The sequence below is a fragment of the Myotis lucifugus genome, unplaced genomic scaffold (assembly GCF_000147115.1).
Source record: "Myotis lucifugus unplaced genomic scaffold, Myoluc2.0 scaffold_3, whole genome shotgun sequence".
NCBI lineage: Eukaryota > Metazoa > Chordata > Mammalia > Chiroptera > Vespertilionidae > Myotis > Myotis lucifugus.
Window position 1 is genome coordinate 3520194 of NW_005871051.1, and position 22106 is coordinate 3542299.

At 45.7% G+C, this 22106-nt stretch overlaps 1 protein-coding gene across 1 annotated transcript in view; it reads right to left on the minus strand.

Moving 5' to 3' along the window:
- Positions 1–535: 535 nt before the first annotated feature.
- ANKRD44 (ankyrin repeat domain 44) overlaps positions 536–22106 on the minus strand; it is a 132362-nt gene continuing 110791 nt past the window's right edge. The window contains exons 20-29 of the mRNA XM_023763119.1: positions 18060–18147; positions 16505–16622; positions 15052–15268; positions 10529–10616; positions 8798–8881; positions 7717–7862; positions 7166–7248; positions 4651–4733; positions 3277–3368; positions 536–1070 (exon numbers count right to left, since the gene is read on the minus strand). Coding sequence (XP_023618887.1) covers positions 823–1070; positions 3277–3368; positions 4651–4733; positions 7166–7248; positions 7717–7862; positions 8798–8881; positions 10529–10616; positions 15052–15268; positions 16505–16622; positions 18060–18147 — 1247 coding nt within the window. The 3' untranslated portion in view covers positions 536–822. The remainder of the gene's footprint in view (positions 1071–3276; positions 3369–4650; positions 4734–7165; positions 7249–7716; positions 7863–8797; positions 8882–10528; positions 10617–15051; positions 15269–16504; positions 16623–18059; positions 18148–22106) is intronic.

A 22106-nucleotide genomic window follows, 5' to 3' on the forward strand; every position in this document is an offset into this window, starting at 1 on the left:
GCAAACCTGCATGGGCCTCCAGGTGTGGGTGCAATCTGCCTTTCCCCGGCAGGGTAACAGGCAGCCCTGGATGCCATCGCTCGGGCGGACATAAGCCACAGGCTTGTTATGGGGAGCAGTGGGCGCTGTGTTTGTGTTAAAGAAAAAACAAGCAAGTCTTGTTTTCAATGAGTTTTTCTCCTTCATTTGGCAACTTCAACAAATAGCCTTGGGAAGAAGTCCTGGCTATTGAAGGGCTCACTCTAGGGAGGACACGGATCATCGATCTCCCTTAGAAAGGTGACTACAGGCATGATTTCCAGAGAGAAACACGTTTACCTTTGGGTTCTAGTGAGGACGTAAACAGCAGAGGGAGAAGAGGTTGGAGGCTTTTCCTATCCACCCCTGCCTCCCCTTCCCCCTGGGGACATGCGTGATACATTTCTGACAACTCACTGCCAAGTGAGTATGTGAACAAAACAAATAAAAAAAAAAACACCACACTTTATAGGGGACAACAGTTCCCTCTCAGTGCATTATCCCCAAAGAAAAAGAATTCAATGCATTTTTTTTATTCCTTCTTTAAAATGAGAGGTAGACTTTCACAGAAGTCTCTTAGAGCTAAGGAAAGCATGAGACAGATCAAAAGCAGGGCCCATCCGTGTGAGTGCTTGGTCCTCCGGCCTAGCTGCCCTCCCTCAGTTTGATGAATGAATCCCTTCTCTACCGGCTTCTGGTAGCTCGGGCCCATAATAACACTGGAACACGACCTAAACCTGGAATCCGAGCTTCTTCCCCTTCCTCCAACAGGGTCGATCAAGGGAAAACGTTTACAGTCCAAGGTCAAAAGGTTTCCGAATCAGAATCGTTTTCATTGTACCCATCCTCCGAGCCTACGTTGTTACTGCACAGGCTAACCATGCTACCCAGGTTGGAGAGGGTCGTCCTGTTCAAATTGTCTTTTTTAAAACAAACCAGGTTGACAGCCGTCATTGTACTGGAAGGAGAAAAAGGCATCATGGTAGCCAAAATGAGGGCCAGGCAGTCAGCCACGTCTTTGTTAGGAGCGCAAGCCAGGGCCGGGGTATGACCTGGGCGTAAATGCAGACAAGGCAGTGGTTAGTCTGAGCATCCACAGTACATCTCATCTGACCTCCCACGGAGATGTATGTTGAGTTAGCAATCATGCAGGCAAAGGAAGGAGTTACTTCTCACAGGGCATGCTAGGGGTGAGGTGGGAGGGGCCTAGAGGGGAGGCATTCTCGGGAGGGTTGGGGGATCCTTTTCAGCTTACGTGACAACGACAAGCACTATATTATCCAACATTAGGCAGAATTCCAGTCTTTGTCTAGTGAATGGAAACACGAGGGGGGGTGGGGCCGGGGACACAATTCCACAAAAAAACAGCCACGGGACAGCCAGGAAGGGGCTCCCACTGGCGAGCACACACACTCACACCGTGGGCCTCGGCCGGGGCCGGAGCACGCTCATTCTGAGAACAATGGCTTTCCATTGTAGGTGGTTGTGTGTCAGATTCTACAATTAACTGGCTCTAGAATCATGTGAGGAGCTCAGAAACAGGCAGGCACTGGTCATTTGTCGTTGAACATGTACCATCATTTAAAAAAAAAAAACTTAACAGAATTTTAAAAAATAGCAACATTGCCAACCTAAAGGCAGCCGAGGTGGGGGAATCGCGATGGTTGGCATAGTCATGCCCTGCTCTACCATTTAGGCTGGATGGCTGCCATCCGGAAGGGAGAGTGAGCTCAGAGCACGAAACAGATGCGCAGGGAAATAGATACTCGTGGATGTCATTATGGCTGCCTTAGTCCGCTTTGGTTCCAGGCCATCCTGTCCTCTCTGCTGGCCGGAGTTGCCACTACTCGCTCATTTACTCCAGAGGAACCGGCTCAATAAAACCGAACTTTTTGTTGTTTTGTTTATCAGCGCTTAACCTCATTTCTGCTTCCCCCTCCTCGCCCCTCTTAACAGATTATTCCTTCTCTGGTGTGAAAACAAATAAGAATGGACGGATATCTTAACGTCCTCTGCCACGAAGGTCTGTGATGAGTCAAGGAATAGGATTGTGGGGCTGTACTAAAGTGCCCCAGATGTTCCGAGGTCTTTGGGATGCAGCTAAGCTCCGAGACAAGCCACAGTCCCACTGGCCCAAGGTCAGTAAGGGCTGGATGAGCCTCGGGTGTAGCAGACTTACACCAGAGAAGCGAAAACTATGTGTTCTGGTCTCTGGTCATTGTGGAGAAAAGCTGTAGGCCTCTGCACGCCAGCCCCAAAGTCTACAATGGTGAGTAGAGGGTGAGGGAAGGGGAGGCAGGAAAACCAGACGGATGGAGTAACAGCGAACTTTCTGCATCTCCTAGATGAATCGGGCCAGGGACGGGGCAGGGAACATGCTAGGGGAAATGGGGCCGCAAAACCAAACTAACAGGAGTTACAGCTAATGACGCCATAGGGCTGCTTACTTCTGAGCAATGGGCATGAGCTGCTAATTCCAATACCTGTAATAAGCAGTTAATTGAGTTACGTTAATGCATTTTATTATACGACGTTAATTAAATGCCACGATTCATGCCACATTTTGAAAAATTTACTTAATTAGTAAATATCCAGAAGTCCCGCGCCTGCTCCCCAAGGCTAATAGGCATTGTGCTTCGAATGGCATCTAATACAATCCTGGGGTTCACAACTTCGTAGGAAGCAGAGGAGAAAGCTGCTGTTAAGAGTTAGTTCATTCAGAAAAGGGACGTTATCTAGATCAAGAGAAGTGTCAAGCCTAGACATGAATTTAAAATTCTTATTCACGTTCCCCAAGTAGCCATCCTGGGAATACGCGTTCTGGTCTGTTCTCAAAAAGAAAAGAAAAAGGTTTGATCTCAGAATGGACTGGAACACAGAGACCTGGTTTTGGCGCGAGCCCTTGAGCATGCACGGATGATGGGGAATCCCTCACTCTTCAGTGTGTGCGGTCAGCACGGCGAATGCCAAGGTGCAAGCTCGGCCGTGTGTCTCGGGCATTTTAACCGCCACGCTGAGGAGTCAGCGACCCTCGCTGCTGACGTCACATGCAGAATGGGAGGCAGTGGTGGCTACAGGGAGACTGCACTTTAACGAAGACAGACAGGACACAGCATCCTCGTTGATTTCTCACACACGGGGGGCTCCGGAGGGAGAGGGTTCCTACCGCCTCTTTAACTAGCTCCTACATCCCTCCTGTCCTCTGGCTCCCCAGCACAGGGAAGGCACCTGCCGTGATCGTGTCCTTTTCCCACTCACCGTTCTCATCGACAGCGAGGACGCAGGCCCCTTTGGCCAGCAGCTCCTCCACCACGGCCTTCAGGCCGTTGCGCGCAGCGACGTGCAGGGGCCTGAGAAAGAACACAGGGCGTCAGGTGGGATACGCGTTTGTGTGAGATGTGCCATTTGGGCAGCCTGCGTTGTTAAGAGGCAGCAAGTAGGTAAGACTCCATACATAGCCTCTGAACGTTTTTACTGGGGAAAAAAGAGATTTGCTGACCAGATCTTGTCCAGGTGCTAATGACCCAACAGTTCTTCCGAGTTGGCCCAGATTTCTCTGCAAATATCACAAATACTCTGCATCTCAAACAACCTCAATGACAGTAGATAGGAAGACAGAAGAACTCAAGCTCTGGGGCATTTTCTAGAAGGTTCTTTAACCCTTGAGCTGTACGCTTGCATTGGAATCACTGTTTCACCCAGTTCATCAATATGACTAATATCACTCATATATATAATCTCAAATCTCTTTGTTATTACTAAGTGATATTTTATTGAATTTAGAACATCTTAAAGAACAATGTCAAAGTTAGTATATTCTGCTATTTATTCCTTAAGAATTTTAATGAAAAATGCTAATATTCTTTGCCCTTTAAAACAAATACATAATTTCCTAAAATAGAAAATAAAACAGCTTTTATTTATTTATTTATTATTAATTTTAGTCCTCACCTGAGGATATGCTTATCTTTTAATTGATTTTACAGAGAAGAAGAGAGATAGAAAGAAACATCAACTGGTTGCCTTCTGTATGCACCCCAACCGGGGATCGAACCTGCAACCTAGGTATGTGCCCTGACTGGAAATCGAACCCACAACCTTTTGGTGTCTGAGATGATGCTCTAACCAGCTGAGCCACATGGCTAAAGCTGAAGCAGCTCTTAAGTTTTTCACACTGAGGATAACACTGAATCACATTAAAATGTAATTAAGACAAATGGCTTAGAAACTCTTCAAATATATTCTGGGAACCTAATTTATAAAACTGTCATTTTCTAGTAAGAACACATAATGCTAATACATTTTACCAGTATACAAATATTTCCCAAATAGGTCAGCCCATACGTTTTTCTAATCACCCAGTAAATTTATAATATTACCATAGAAATATCAGCAAAGAAAAACACAGACCTCACACGTCTCTATGCCGGCATATCAAAATGCAGGTTCTAACGGAAACTGCCTAGCTGGGTCTGAGCTGCAGGTGTGTGACTAAACTTCACGAAGGAGAGGCGGGTCTGTGCTTTCACTGCTGTGTCCCAGCTCCAGCCTGGCACAGAGCTAGCTCTTCACATGTGTTGAATAAATGACTAGGAATTTGGGTCTGAGTCCAGCTCTAGCCATCACACTTACGTCTGCAGTGCATTGTTTTTGGCATTAATAAGGCTCTCGTCTTGTATCTTGTCAAGTATTAACAAGGCACATTTTTCATGACCCTAGGGAAGAAAAAGAAAATGATCAGAAACTCAGGATGGAGACTTAGAAAAGTTCCAGAACAATCACTTCATTGGGCTTTAGATGTGAAACGAAGGTCCTCTGCCTGTATACATGTTATAAGGCCATCATCTGAGTAATTCCTTTTTCTTCTAAAAAGCAAATAGTCCCAGGGCCCTACATTCTCCAAGATTCCAAATGAGGTCCCATTAGGATTTGGTTAATATAAATCTGATCTGAAATACTAACATTTCTAGGATAAGTTTTAGAACTAATGTCCAGGGAGCTGAAACCGATATGAATTCAGCCGGGTCAGCTGGTAAACAGGGAGGAGAATTAGAAGTATCCTTCAACATCACTTTTTAAATGTAAGTCAAGTCCCATCTCCTTCCTCAAGTCTTCATGATTGACCACTTCCTTGATCCATTTATTCTTGAAGTTTGCATGTTTCCTATTATCTGTCACTCATCAGTTACTGCCTTATATTGTGAAAGGATCCTTTTTCAAGAAAGCCTATTCATCTCCTCCTCAGCCAGGGGAAATGATCTCTGCGCCTTATGACAACAGACAGTCGGTAATTTTAATGGATCCGTCAGAGGCGCTTTCACGGTTTCAGGCCTGCGCTCCGTGAAGGTACTGGCTTCCTGAGCCCCTGTGACCCGAAGCATCAACATCAGCATCACCTGGCACTTAGCGACGTGGAATCTCAGGCCCCACTCCCACCCTCCTAAATCAGAAGCTGAATTTTAACAATATCCTCAGGTGATTCAATGGCACAATAACGTTTGAAAAGCATTGCATTTATAGTCATGAAAACTACACCTTGAAACACACTTGATGAAACGGAGCACTTTTTGTGGTTTCCCTGGGACACCCTGAACATGAAGTGAGAAAACGCAACTGATGAGAGGAACAGCTGAGACTGCTGGTGCCGCTGGATACAGATAACACTTTTAATGCTGGAACTATCCTATATAATAAAACCCTAATAATGTAAATCGACCGAATGGCTGAACGACCGGTTGCTATGATGCGCACTGACCACCAGGGGGCAGACGCTCAGCACAGGAGCTGCCCCCTGGTGGTCAGTGCGCTCCCACAGGGGGAGCCTGCTCAGCCAGAAGCCGGGCTCATGGCTGGCAAGCGCAGCAGCAGTGGCAGGAGCCTCTCCCGCCTCTGCTGCAGGCGAGCAGTAAGAAGTGAAGGGTCCCGCACTCCGAGAGCCCCAAACTGTGAGAGGGATGTCTGACTTCCGGCTTAGGCCCGATCCCGGCGGGGAATGGGCCTAAGCCGGCAGGCGGACATCCTCCAAAGGTTCCTGGACTGCAAGAGGTCACAGGCCTGGCTGAGGGACACTCTCCACCCCCCAGTGCATGATTTTCGTGCACCAGACCTCTAGTACTGAAATAAACACCATCACTGGTGTCAGCTGCCATCATACCACAATGCCTTAGAAGGGAGACCCTTAAATATAACTTTAGAAATATCCACGGAGGTTTCATTCTGATATACTACTGGTGGAGTGTAAATAGTTAAGACTTCATTTTAGGGGAATTTGGACTTTAACATGTTCATAGCCCAGGCTCAATAATTTCACATTTAGACATTTAGTTTAAAGGAACAAGGCTTCCTAAAACATTGCAGCACAGTTATTATTATGTAGAGTAGCTTGTATTTGAAAACAAGCAAATGTCTAATGGGAGAGGGTAGGCTGCGTAAAGGGTGGCACATTCCTAAGGTAGAGAGTACCATGCATCTTCGAAAACATTATGAAATGTCTACACAAGAAAGCTATTCATAACATGTGACTCAGGAACAAAAGCAGGTTGTAAGCAGTATGATCCCGCTTCTGTGAAATCACATTCCTATGTGCCATTTATCTTTTGCTGAAGCAGTGAACACAATGCTATTTTTAAAAAAAAACAAAAACAACAACAACACCATACACACAAATGCGTTCTTTGCATTGGACTATGCACCGGAAAAAAGGGAGAGGGTAGACCTGCACACGAACACACTGACTTGCCTCACAGGATAGCATTTTTGGGCTGTGTTATTACAAGGCCTTCCAACGAAACAAAATGAGAACAAGTGGAGAGGCTCATATTCTAGAAGCCATGTATCTGAGGTCCTAATGTGTGTTTATAACCAAAAGGCGGTACCACAGACACAGTGGCAGCATCAAGCCACACTGCAGCCAGCATGCAAGTGGCCAATGCCACGCAAAGCACATCCCGTCCACCCGTGTGGTACGCCCTTGCTTTTCCTCCTCCAACTCTGCTTAGAGGGGCCAACATCCTGGGGAAACGGACCTCTTAATTAGGGGCCATGATACGCACTTTTGAGGTAGAATTAAGTGGTATTTATCATCATCATCATCATCATTACTATTATTATTATACTGAATAACAGTGTGTCATATTCCCTTACATACTTTACTACACGCCAAATGCAAGGGTGTGTTCAAGTCCTTGTCCTTCACAGACAGGTCAGCCTGGGCGCTGTTCACCAGAATGTCTATAAAAAACAAAACAAAAGAAAGCTACTCAGACTATATGCCAATTACATGTACTTTAAAGAAGTTACTACAGAAACAATAACAGATCTAAATCAGTGCAGCTCACATTATCCTATTTCATGTGTTTAAGAAAAAAAGGAACCACTTATGGCCACGTGTGTTCTAGCCAAATCCAAGGCCTATAAGTGCATCCGTTGTTTGACAATTTTATTCCCGGGTACAATGATTCTGTGTTACCTCTGGCTTCTCAACGTCAAGAGATTTCCCTGCTGAGAGGTTGGCTCACTTGGATCAGGCCCACCAACCAGCCAGTAACGGGACTGCGGACAATGAGCAAGTGGAGCCGGTGGCTTAGATAATGTGTTGGTCTTTTTATGGGTAGATAGCAAGAGACTAACGGCTTTCTTGCTTGCCCATGCCTTTGGTTTTGGACAGGCACGGATGGGCATCCCCCCTCGGGCACGTACCCACGGCGCCCGCCTGCCCGTTCTCTGCGGCCATCATCAGCGCCGTCTTGCCCGCGTCGTCGGCCGCGTTCACCTGGGCGCTGTGTCTCAGCAGGAGCTGCAGGCACTCCACGTGGTCAGCAAAGGCTGCGGCATGCAGCGGCGTCCTGGCGACGGAGCAAGCGGCGTTAGCTTCCTGGGAACCTCACACCCGCTCTCCGTGCACGCCAGAGAAACACGGCAGGTTCACGGAGATGACCACCAGGCCCCTCGGCAGGGTCACCAATGTGGGGGGGGGGGTGAGCTGGTGGCCCTGATCATGAAATTAGCATCTTTGTTGACCGCTTTAATCTTGAGTCCCAGTGGCTTTTCTCTCCCCTTGGATAAAGATACTTTCAAAATTACACCTTAAATTTGTAGATCATTGGCTATTTTTCTAAAAAGCCCACGTCATCTAATGTGAATGACTGATTTTTTGGGGGAGGACAACCTGGCATTACTTGTCAAATTTAAAAACTACTGGCCTTTTAACCACTTCTAGGATTTTATCTCCTAGATACACTTGGGTCATAGGACCAGGCACATATAAACTGCACCACCCTTTGAAATAGCAAAGTACTGGAAACAACCTAAATATTCTTCCATAACGGGCAGGCTGATTAAGTTATAATATATCCATTCAGATGAATAATATTCAGCCTTAAAAAGAATATGGTAAATCTAAGGGTTTTAGTATTTGGGAAGATCTCCAAGATATACTAAAAGCAGAGCATTGCTATAGAGTGCTCCATTTGCACATAAGGGATATAAGCACATATATTTTACAGATGTTTGTAGCTGTGCACAGACAATATGTGAGGGAATATACACATTTGGAAAGGACAGTTTCTAGTGGCTTCCTCCGTGGAAGAGGCTGGGGCTGCTGGGCCGAGGAGGAAAACTTGTTTTAATTATATGTCCTTTCCAATACTTAATTAAAAAACATGCTTACATATTACTTTTCCATTTAAAAACCAAATAAAAGAGGTTTGGCCCCTCTGCAACCACAGGGCAGAGACTGGGATTCGTGGGGAGGAGAGGCATGCTATCCTGGGTCACTCACCTGCCTTTGTCGTCCCTGCAATTGACAATGCTGGAATCTATGGCCCCCAGCAGCAGTGACGCACAATTCTCATGGTCATTTATTCTAAAACGAAAAGTAGCATTAAAAATCTCACCACTTAAAAAGTTATATATCCCCTCCTAGTCCATCTTCCCATGCACTGTATACTTAACAATCTGATGGTGGTTGTTTTTTAAGTCTGATGCAAATATCTGTGGCCTATGTTCTGGTAAAACGTTTAAAGAAGACAACTTAGGTGATATAAACGAACTTTATCTAACACTTCCTGAAGCGGGCAGTCTCCACTCTGAAGATTTTGGAGAATCGCCTGCTCCAAGAAGGGTTGAAGCCTGTTTATCTGACCGAAGTTGTCTCCTTTGCTTGTCTGAACAGCTGTGGCGAGGAGGGTAGGATCTGAAGCTGAAGGTCTTGGGAGGAGAAGCTCAGGAGGGCACCCTCTTTACCCCGAGTTCACTGGGAGCCGTGGGTTAGTCACTCTGGGATTTGAGCTCCACTCTCTCACAGATCCAAACAAATTATATCCAAATTTTTAAAGGAAAGAGGTTTATTAAGGTTCCTGGAAAGGTCCTGGGACAGTTATACTAAGAGTCCACAGCCAGGGACAGCTGCTAACACACTAACAAGGACTCCGAGAAATCAATTAAGACAAGAAATTGTGAGCAACAGCACCTCAAAATCTAAGTGGCCACAACTTGGAGCAAAATAGGTCCAGGGACATAGAAGCATAGAAGGTGAGATTGTGGAATCTCAGAAGGAAGGTGGGGGAGGGTGGGAGGTGGGAGGTGATCAACCAAAGACCTTGTCTGCATGTATGCATAACCCATGGTCACAGACAATAGGCGGGTGAAGGCCTGGGGTGGGGGTTGGGGAGTGGGCTAGAAGAGGTCAATGGTGGAAGGAGGGGGACATATGTAATACTTCAACAATAAAGATTTAAAATAATAATAGTAAAGCCTTTAGGGTGTCTGCCACTATAAAAAAAAACAAAAACAAAAACAAAACCTTGTGAGAGAAATAATAGGCCTATTGTTCATGGAATCGTGGAAGCCAAAGCTGAAAAACTGGAGGGCAAGGGTGGAGTGCTTCAAAGCTGTTAGAGAGCGCTGGCCACTCACATCACCTGTGCCAGGGCCAGCTGGTCAGGGAGCAGGCTGGATCGGCACTAGGTCACCCACCAACCTCAAGAAAGTGTCCACCTGGGTGCCCATGACCCAGCAGGCTGACATGGAAGTCTGACTTACAGTCCCTGTACTCTCTGGACAATGGTTCACACATTGAGATTGGAGCAAAAACTACATATAAAAAACCTTACAACATACGAAGAAAGGGAATTACCATACATGAAAAGTCTTCCTGGTAGAAAATGTCTTTCTAATCATTCGCAGGCATATTTTTAGAATTTGGCTGCAGGTGTGAAGTATACCTGAAGAGTATGGGGTGTCAGGTGCCCCTCAGGCCACCTCTTCATGCAGTTTCTCTAAGGTGGCATGTGAGCCACCTTGGAGCCACGGCCTTTCATAGAAATCTCCTGGAAATCATTAACATTAGGGACCACACTTCGCTCTCAGACCTATTTGCCTTTAGCAGCAAAATGGAATACACTGGTCTTATCTGTAACGTGAAAGCTTTTTCCTTTCCTAAAGGGCAATTTTTCTACGTGTCGTTGAAGGAATTAAAGCAGCACCATTGACTTCTGGCATCTCTACTTACATCGCACAGTGCAGTGGAGTAAAGGGATTGCCGATAAATTCGCGAAAACATTTCTGCTCCAAAAGTACCTCTATACAGTTTTCATTACCTGCAAGGAAGCAAAAGAATTTAGGAAGTTTCTAAGAATGAAATTTTGTTCAACACAATCAATTTTTTTTTGTCATTAAGAACTGAATTCTGGCTTATGTATTTTCCTGAATAGGCTGAATGCTCAACCTCCACGGAATGAAATTCACAAAATGCCAACATGTTATTGACTATGCTCATAGGAGTTCTGAGACATAATGAACAAATAAGACAATGAAAGCCATATGGTCTGATGGAGAGAACGAGATGGAGAAGGGACCTCATTTGCAAGCAGAATCGATTCTATGTTATGCTCAGCTCTTGATAGGTAGACATCTAACACATCTCAGTTTGCCCATATTTATAACAGGAAATTTCCCCTTCACCCATGTGAGTAAATTCACTTATAATTATGGACCCTAGTGAAGGGGAGAAGATGTGATTGATAGAAAATAGCAGGTGGAAGGGTAAAATGCTGAGTGTAAAATACTGTATAAGTGTTTAAAATGGCACCAAGACCAGCTCCTGGCAAACAATGTGTACCCAATAAGTATTTTTAAAAAAATAAGTAGAGGAATGAATGTGAGGAATTATTTTCAACAAAATGACAAGTAGTTTCCAAATCAACTGAATTTAAGTTAAGGCCTCAGCTCTGTTGGCTTCCTTGTCACGTGATCCAAAGCAACTCTCCTGGGATCTGTGAGCCTCAATTTCTCATAGATAAGAAATCACACGAGGAAACTTGCCCTACCGATGTCATAGGATGATGGGAGCTTATGGATAAAGGGCCTGAATGTGGTCTGTGAAGGGATGGACAGCTATTAATGCCAAACTATTTGGCTTTGGAATACAGATTGTTGTCCTGGAACCTCCTGTCGGCTGAACTCAGGGCTGAATTCTCAGCTCTCTCATGATCTACCTCAGAATGACGAAGATCAGACAATTTTAAGTATTAAAACACAACCCAAACCTTTCTTTTACCTATAAAGAGAAAAAGGGACACTGCTTGAAGGAGGGTTAAAAACATACAAAGTAATGAATATAAAAATCCCCTAACTTTAGGTAAGTTACACTGTTTAGCTTTCCACCTATAGCCAACCCTCCCTTAAACACTTCACACCCTCTATTAGTATGAATCCCCCACAGGATCTACTTAGGGAAGTGTCTACACACACCACTCTTTGGGACTCTATAAACCCCAACCTAAGGGTCTGTGTAGACAGGACTGGGCATCCTTGAGTGCCTTGAGGTATTTCACAGTGCTCGGTGAAGGGGATTCTGGGAAGATGGGAGCTTGACCCTCAGACCCGGAGGGAGACTGCACTGGAACTGCTTAGGGGGGGGACTACTCCCCTCCCCTGCTTGCACCAGGAGAGGCCTCAGAACAGAGACCTACCACCCTCCTTCCCCTCATCTCGGGGGAGAGGATGTGGTCGGTGAGTTTGCCACCTGCCATTAGGCCAAGACTCTGACTGCGCCTTCCCCTTCCTGCCAGAGAGATCTCCAGGTTTGACCCAGATGGGGCTTAGGGGGCCCTCAGCCACTGGTAAGTAAAGAATCACAATCCTCCAGTAGCAGGGAGGGACCAGCCAAGTTGAGAAAGTAGAAAATATGGCTCTTCCTGGTCAGAGCCAATGACGAAAGAGGACTGTAATGAAAATGAAATGTTGTAAATGAGAGCACCCCAGAGTTTCTGACTGAAAATATTTTTAAAATATATTTTTATTGATTTCAGACTGGAAGGGAGCGGGAGAGAGAGATAGAAACATCCATGATGAGAGAGAACTACCGATCGGCTGCCTCCTGCACGCCCCCGACTGGGGATCAAGCCCCCAACCTAGGCATGTGCCCTTGACCGTGGGAGCCTTCAGTCTGCAGGCCAATGATCTATCCACCGAGCCAAACTGTCTAGGTGAAAATTTTAATATAAGAATTGCAAATGGAAAAATAAAATTATAGAAACAGAGTAGAAAATATATGGGAAAATATCCATATAAACTTACAGGTGGGAGACCTTAAGCAGGACTGGAAACCTAGATCCCAGCAAATAAAAATATATGACGGACTCAACTACACAAACGTTCAAAATTTCTGCATGGAAAATGACATCATAAACAAAGACCAGAGACAAATGACAGACAGAGAGAAAACACTGGCAGCACATAGCACATGCAGGGAGGATTCCTATCTCTACGACAAGGCACTCCAGCAAACGCATGAGGAAAGATAAAACTCATTAAAAATAAGCAATAGATGGAAAAGGTCATTTCCAGAAGATGAAATACCAATAAATAAATACACTGTTAGACAGGGAAACACAAACCAAAGTAATGAGATAACCTTTTCTGCCCTTCAAACTCACAAAAAGGAAAAAGATGCTATCTTCCTGGGCTGGCAAAGGCTTGGAGGAAATATAGGTCTTATACACGTTTGGGGGAGTAATAAATTACACCCTTCTTGCAAAGTAACATGGTGTAATTTATTAAAGTTAAAAAACACACATGTCCTCATCAATAGTTTCCCTTCTGGAAACTTATCGGACAGAATTAAGGTACATACTATGAACAGACACACACTGAAGCCTCGTTTTAACAGGAAAAAACCTGAAAACAATCCGAATGTCCATCCCCAGGGACCCGGTTGAATAAATAATAAATTGTGATACACACACATCTATATTGATTTATCTGCTATGCAATATACTAAGGAGATCAATCATTATCGATACACAATAACTTGCAGGATATCTGCGATAGAATGTATATAGAAGTAGATGCGGACAAAACTGACTCCACCTCTGGGTCCCGGATTTCTCTTCTGCTGTGACCTTCGATCAGCCTCACTGAGCAAGCCTATCAGAGCCTTGCAGTTGATGATTATCAGTGTTCCATAAAACCTACCATAAATGTTTTTGTTAGTAACCGCCAGAATGCCATGGCAACCAGAATAAATATTAACCTGGTGATAGGATCCATTATGAACCATCTTCCGTCGCAAGACCACCAGGAGGTATGGCCCCTGGTGCCACTGCATTCTTTTTTTTTTTTTTTAATGTTTTTGTTGAATTTAGAGAGAGGAAGGGAGAGGGATAGAGAGAGAGAAACATCGGTGAGAGAAAAGCATTTATTGGCTGCCTCCTGCACGTCCTCCACAAGGGTTTGAGCCTGCAACCAGAGCATGTGCACTGACCAAGAATCGAACCAGTGACCTCCTGGTTCACTGAGCCATACCGGCTGGGCACTACCGTACTCGTTGACTGCGTTCTTTGTCCCTTTGTCTTATCAATCATTAGTACCTGAGTTATACCATAAAAAAGTACTGTAACAGGGGTCTCTTAGCAGAGAATCATCTGTGCAGAGTGCTGGGTTGTCTGTCCGCTCTGACCCTACCTCCCTGTAAGGAAATGATCCTGTAATCCTTTCTGTTACAGTCTATGGAGTTGCCTACATCGTTTTTCGTCTGCAGACATCTTCTTGTTCAGGTGGCCATTATATCTGTGCCCCACCATGTTAAATAAACAATAGCAAAAAAGAAAGTTATAGAATGATAGTTGTTCTATGATTCTAGTTTAAAAAAAACAAATGCACATACATTTGTATTTATATCCTCAAGGGGAAAGTATTAAAGGTACACACCAAATTACATCAGAAAGCAAGTTTGGAAATGGAGACTTAATTCTACCTTAGACATGTCAATATTTTTAAAATTTACGATGAGCTTGCATTTCTTTTTTACTCAAATAAGTGAAATAAGAAATGTTAGATCTTCTGAATTATAAGTGCGACAAAATAAATGGGGGAAATGAGATATAAAAGAGGAAATGCCCAAAGACAAATCACTCATCTAGAAGTCTGACTGGTTGTCAACTGTAACAGGTCTTAGCTGTGTTATTTTCATTCACTGTAGGGTCCCTGGTTATATCATGTAGCATCAGAAACTTTCATTAAAACTGGTTATTCAGCCAAAACCGGTTTGGCTCAGTGGATAGAGCGTCGGCCTGCGGACTGAGAGGTCCCGGGTTCGATTCCGGTCAAGGGCATGTACCTGGGTTGCGGGCACATCCCCAGTAGGAGGTGTGCAGGAGGCAGCTGATCGATGTTTCTCTCTCATCGATGTTTCTGACTCTCTATCTCTCTCTCCCTTCCTCTCTGTAAAAAATCAATAAAATATATTTAAAAAAAAAAAACTGGTTATTCATTCATTAGAAGTCCTGATTAGGAGTTTTATGTTATTAATTAGCAAAAAGGGAGAAAGTGAATTTTTATTCCATTAAGGCATCATAGTAGCCAGGAAGGGCAACATACTTAAAAAAAACACAACAGAAAAAAGGTGTCTCAGATGCAGAAAGATTGGCAATCAAGGTTGACAGCGTTGTGCTGCTTTCCCTCCCCTGAGATCCCAGTGGTGCCGGGTTCAGAGGGAACCCACTGGACTCAGTCGCACGGCAGTCCGCTCACCATTGTAGCAAGCCCAGTGCAGCGGCGTGTAGCCCTGGTTGTCCTTGAAACAGCAGTCTTCCTCCGACAGGGCCATCTGCAGCAGCTCGCTCAGCCATGTGGCGTGGCCGCGGGCCGCGGCGTAGTGCAAGGGGGTCCTCCCTCTGGCATCTTTGCAGAGAATTGAGACTTCTTCCTCCAGCAGCATCTGCACACATTCCTCATGACCCGACATGATCTAATCGATTGCATTGAAAACACAAAAGTCAGAAGGGCAGCGGCTCGGGATGTGAAGCAGGCGGCTGAGTGAGGCTGGGCTCAGAGTCAGAGGACATGCATGCCCGGGCCTCACGGGAGGACTACCCAGCCAGATTCATAGCAGAGAAGTCCGTGTGGACATCAGCATGTGGGAAACATCTCGACTCTCCAGACATAACCATGAAAGGTACTACGATATAATGGAACACATGAGCGTTAGAATCAGGAAGGTGTGAGCTAAATCCTGGCTTCCCCTGGTAAAGCTTGGACAAGTCAATTCACCTGTCTCATTTCATTTACCTGTACCTGGGGATAGTAATAAGGACCCCACAGGTTGTTGTGAGGACTGACGAGATAAGGTACGTAAAGGCCCCAGCCTGTTGCATGGCCCACAGGAAGTCCCCAAGAAATAAGAACGAGGATGAGCACTTTGACCACTGAGAGTTCCTCTCCTGTTCACTGACCATGGTGGTTGGCACCAGCCCAAAGAGCACTTTTATTTCTGCTTCTGTTTGATTTCGTTTCCTCGGCATGCTTTAAAAAACAACTCAGCAGAGGTATACAAGGAACTGTCACAGGATACATGCTTCAGGCGGGGAATGGGTCAACAGTCAGACATAGCATGGCTACTCAAGACTAAGCAATCACTGGAATAAATTATGGCACCTGCATCCAATGGACCATTAAAAATGATAGAGCAGGAAAATATTTACTGATATGGAAAAGGTCCTCGATATTCTAAAAGAAAAAAGTAGGTTCCAAATAGTATCTTCAGTATTCTCTTTTTAAATTTTTTTTTTAAAAAAATAAATCTATATACAGAAAAGAAGATTTGGTATATAAACCAAAAAAATGGTTATCTCCAGGAGGTAGGATTACTAGTGATTGTAACTGTTTTCTCTGTGCTTTGAAAAAATACTTTGCAAAATTTCTATGCTGTGCAAGTATTTTGTCATCTGAAAGTAGAAGCAATTCTACCAACAGTAGGAGTTCATGGTTCTGTTATCACAATCGACCATGAAATCGCAAGAGCAGGACCTAAGAGTACCCGCCACTATTTTACTTTTGCAAAAGATTCTGTAATTTCTTTTAGGCTGACTGAGGTTCATTGGTTATCCTAGGAGACAATATTTTCACTAAAAACTCATATGGGAAGTAAAGAGGAAGTGTTCTGATTACACGATGGCTTGACTGCGGCTGAGGAAGACGTACGTACCCCTCTGTGCAACGCTGTGCATCCCATGATGTCAACAGCATCTACATTTGCTTCCTTTTCAAGTAACAATGAGACAGCATCAATGTGTCCATATGCTACTGCCAGCATCAGTGGGGTTCTAGGAGAGAGAAAGATTGGCTTTTTAGAAGAAAATTAAAACAAAATGCTCATTACTTCCAGTGGGAGTAACTCCTTCTCTTTGTCACTCTGTCTGTCTCTGTCTCCATCTCTCTCTCTCTCTCTCTCTCTCTCTCCATATATATATCTGCCTCTGGCATCTAATGGCCACCTGGAATGGTGTCAGTGGGATGACTGATGTGGGTGGGGCCGGGGAGGCTCCTTCTCAGGATGGTCACTGCAATCCCATCATTTTCAGAAGCATTTCGAAATATCAACCGAGCAGGGAGTGCGTGCGTGAAGGAGACCCTCTCGCTCCTATCAGAGTAGTTCGACCTTCATAGAGTTCTGCGTTGGCATTTGCTCAATGTTTCACTTGACCAAAGTTTGCTGCCTTCCAGAAAAGCCTGGCCAACACGGAGGAAAGAGCAGAGAGCTGGGGCCCAGGAGGGGGCATCCTAGCTCCCACTTCGACACTGACTCACATACCGGGGGTGAGGCGCTCGTGCTGGCTCTGCCTTTCCTATCTGCAAGAAGACTGGGGGCAGGAACAGGCCATCAGGTAGGAAGGACTTGGGAAAAACAAACCCAAGGAAGGAGGCAAATATGGAGGATTTTTATGATGGAGATAACTTCTTGAGGCCATTGCCATTATTAATATGAACATCAAAATGTAGCAGCTTCAAAAGAGGGTAAAATGGGTAAGAAGAAGGAGCCAAGGAGGACTATTTTTCAAAGGCCAGGGTACATGGCCCTAGACATACAAAGAACCTTTTGAGCTCGGCGTGTCAGCATTTTGAAAAACCCTAACTTAACTCTGGTGCCGTGTCACATATAGAAATTTTTTGATATTTGCAACCATAGTAAAACAAAGATTTATATTTTTGATATTTATTTTATATATTTAAATGCCATTTAACAAAGAAAAATCAACCAAAAAAATGAGTTCGAGTGTCACCTCTGACACGCGTGTCATAGGTTCGCCATCACTGCCCAAGACATACAAAGTTGGCTCTTTTTCATCAACACACACACACACACACACACACACACACACACATACACACACATACACACATATACACACACACACATACATACACACACACATACATACACACACACACTGCATTTAGGTAGACTCTCCTAAGTCCCGTGGTGACATTCTTTAGAGTTAATAGAGCTATTGTAATCATCATAAGCTGCGTCTTTTTCCATATGAGCAACCATAGCCCTACTTTTGCCCGTCTCTGCATATACTCTGACACGAAGCTACCTCATTATTCCAGGGTCCTCAGCCAGTGAATTTCACCCAAACATGTACCCCCCAACCTCACGCTCAGCAGTCAGCCCTCCCAGCGGCTAAACCAACCAACCATCACCCACCGTGACTGAAATCAACCGCCGGCCCGGCCCGGGGGGGGGGGGGGGCACTTACTGTCCTTTGGCATCTTTCACGTCAACTACTTCCGGGTTGTCTGCGATTTCTAGTAACAGCCGCAAACACAGGGTGTGACCATTAATCACTGGAAGAGAAAAGAACGGGCATTCTGTTAACAGACCCACAGGATCACACACAGCCCTCCAGAGTGAAGTCTGCTTGGGCTCTAAATCATTGGTCTTCAACCTGCTGTCCCCACATTCCAGGTCATACCCGCCGCCGGCACAGTGAGCCCCGAGGCTGACTTCACTCATCCATCTTCTCCTTCTTCCCAGCAGGGCCCCTTGGTCCTTACCGAACTGGTCCCTGGTTCATGCCCTGAGGGTTATTTTCCCTTAAACATGATGTCCTTTTTTTCAAATCTCTTTTTTTCATTTCTCCCCACTTCCCAGTTCCTTTTGCTCTTCTGAGAGAGTCACACAATAGTACTATGTAATCCGGTGTCCTGCCTGCCTTCAGACCTTTTTAAAAAGAAGGAAGAAAGGACAGGAGAGCGGAGTGGAGGGGAGAGAGGGGAGGAGGAATACGATGGAAGGAGGGGATAGGGAGGAGGTGAAGCAGAGGAGAGGCTAGAAGAGGAAGGGAGAGAGCGAACAGGTCCTGCTACTACTCCCTCCGTCACTGTACATTCTGCAGGCATCCAAGTAACCGTTCTTATTGACGCACAGTGACTTACAGCAAACCCTCAGGCCGGGGAGGAGTACAGAGGCTGCCCACTCACTGCTCGTTGATTGACAGCCTGGACGGGCTGCCTGCAGGGGCACCTCTGGCCCAGAGTTCCTCAAACCACAGCCTGACAGTGTCTCATGCATGCAGGGGGAAGGGCGGGGGGTGGGGGGGCTCTCCATCAGCCTCACACTCCTGGTCCCCTGACCTCCCCTCCCCTCCCCTCCCTTCCCCTGCTGAGGTCTCCTCGCCACTTCCCAGGTGCTGCGGGTCCTCACCCCTAACCACCAGCGGTCACAGCGAGGGCTGGCAATGGGCACGAGGCGCAGCCAGGACACTGCTGCTGGCCTCGACCAGCTCGGGCACATCACATGACACCCTTATGATAGGGGCAGAAATAGAATATTGGGGACCAGCTGTAATTGTAAGAAATATGAATCATGCCCTGTTCACCGGGATTGGTTTGTTCTGATGAAAGAGGCACATTCTAACCTGGCTGGTTGCACGTGGGACCTGGGAGCTCACCTGGAAATGCAGCCCACCCTCCCCATGGGGAGTGGCCTGTTATCATGGGAAGATGAACAGCCTTGTTGCAGAAACCAGAGCTGCCAGCCCTGTGAAGACCCCCAGCCTGTGCGTGCCACGCCGCAGGCCTTTGCAAATCTCCAGCCGTGTTACCTGCAAACTGCCCATTTGGCATACCCTTTTGCCTACTTCCCCGTGTAAGCTTTGTCCTTTTACCCAATATAAGCAGCTGGTTTGGGGGGGGGGGGAAGGGCAGATTTTTGTGGATGACCTGCTGCTCCCCATGCTGCCGGCAGTATTGGAATAAATGCTCATATATGATGCAACCCTGTCTCTGCTTCATTGGCTCAAGCAGGGACAGGCAGCCCGGACCCCTTACTGGTTACACTTATGCGCACCAGGCGCGATGCTTCCTGCAGGGTGGCTGCTTCGGGTGCTGGGAGGCGACCCTCCCAGGAGGACAGTCGGGGCAGGAGCAGCTCCCCCCTCCAGCTTGTTGGATGCCACCCACGGCCTCACACAGACATGGCTTCCACTCGGGGAGTAGGCTGAGGACAAGCAATGTGTACGTTTTCCATCGTGACCTTCTCTCCTCTCTGAACAGTGAGGACACTAGCATGCATTGCATTTGCCTCCACATGGATGCGGAGAGAGAAGGGAATAGATGTAGATGCAGCTACGTTAGGTTAATGAGGGCTCTTGGAAGAGCTGCACTTTACAGTCCTTTTATCGAATGCCAGTCAGGAGAGAATGCTAATTCAATGACACGTTTTTCAGGGACAATGCATATCAGAATGAGCTCACGTTCATCGACACCACTCAGCTGAGACCCAGGAATAACGCCCACGTTCTGTGGACCGCTGCTCTCAGCTCATTCTCAGGTACATTTCTGTATCTCAGGAGGAAATTTGGGGACTGGAACACAGGCATTGTATTGTGGTTGCCTTTGGGTTGTTTTCTTTGTTTTAGTAGCGCATTCAACCTGTTACCACGGTACCGCCTGTAGGCGAGCAGTTTACTGTATGCTTAAAAGGAAAGGATGGGCAGAGGACTGGCAGCTAAATGCTATGGCAATGGGTCCCCAAGCATAGGGAGGGTCAGGGGAGTGTGACTGATGCCTCCTTCTTCATCAACCTGACCTCCTTTACAGGCTCATCACCATCATAGTTCCAAGGATATTTGGTTTTTGGCTAAACAGAAAAAGGGAAAAATCATCTAAGTTCCTATCACCGAGCCAGTGTGTTGCAGAGCAAACCAATACCCACAGTAGTGTGTTGGTTTGTGTTTTTTTTTGGGGGGGGGGCGGGTTACTGCTTTTTGGACTGAGCCAATAGCCCTCAGGTAAGTATAAGGCCCCCTTCGTGGATAAGTGCAGCCAAAGTGGAATTCCTGTTGGCTCCCCACACTCTCCATTTCCCCAATGGCTAACGTCTCCTTGGCTGTGCGGGGCCAAGTCCAGCTTTGTCTTAGACTAGCCCCGCCTCCGCTGCTCAAAGACCGCAACTGCCATTGCAACTAGCTGTGCCCAAACCTCTGACATCCATTCTGGCTCCTGCTCCTCAGTATTCCCAGGATTTGAAACAACAACAACAACAAGTTGGCCTTTCAAATGAGTTGGAAGAGATTCAGGGTAAGCAGATTCTGAAAGCACAGGCTAAAGCTTGCACGTCGCAGACATGTTGTGGAGAACAGAGTCGAATGACAGCCTGTGTTGCCCAATGAATGACTTGAGGGACATCCAAAAGGAGTCGGCTTGACCACGAGGGGGCTCCATTGGACCATAACCTATGCAGTGGCAAATGAGTGACCGTGGTTATTTTTCATGGTTCGCTGTTTACAAGAGCGATTCTCCACAATGAAAAGAGGCCCTTTGTCGCTGTCAGGGAGTACCTGGTAACTAAGGCAGGGTGCTTGCCTTACGAGTAGGCAACCAATATTTTAAAAGAACTAAATTTGAACTTTAGAATAATGCCAAGGATGTCTAGAATATCAAACTGTATAATGCTTTACAACAATAGCAAAAAAACTAAATGTGGGTAAAAAATAAGAATTGCAATTTAACCAACCACTGCTGACCTCATGACTAAAGTTTTTTTCCCCCCAGGAATAATTGTTTCCAGGTAATTAGGCAACAGCCATGTTTTGTTTTATTTTTCTACTCCATATTGTTTTTCTTCAGTGGTTTGGAAATTCAGGGTTGTAGGTGGAAATTCTTCTACAAAGTCTAACATTCTGAGGAAATTTTCCCAACAAGATCATTAAATCTACTGGAAAACCATCTTCACTCTTTGCTTCTTCAATACACTCATTTAATGGTATAAGACAGTTATTTCTCATCATAAGACAATATTTACGATCCTGATCAAAGGCAGATATCATTGAATCCCTGACTCCAAAGGAATATATGCCCTCACTGAGCTAGAGGCTCTCCCCATCACTTTATATCTGTGTGTACCTCTAGCAGGTCCTGATACAGTTTGATTGTATGTGTAGTAGAGAAAAATCCCAGAAAAGACAATTAGTTCCTTTTTGATATCCACATGCACTTTTTAAGAGTCTCTTTTTACACCCGATGCACCAAGAATCAGAGCAAAAGCTCAGAGGCCTCATTTAGGCTGGCAGAATGGTGCGCTGATTAGTCCGCTGTCTGATGACTCCTTTTATGAAACAGCCCTGAAATGTCATGAACGTCCCACTTTAAGATGCTGTGTGACTTTGTTCTGTGTGACTATCTGAAGGTCACAGTAGGCCTTGCCCTTTTTCAGAACGTTTTGTGATGACTACTGGCCAAAGCTCTGCACTCTCTTTTGAGTTAAGACCAGATGGAGCACGGAGGATTTTTAGAGCTGGATT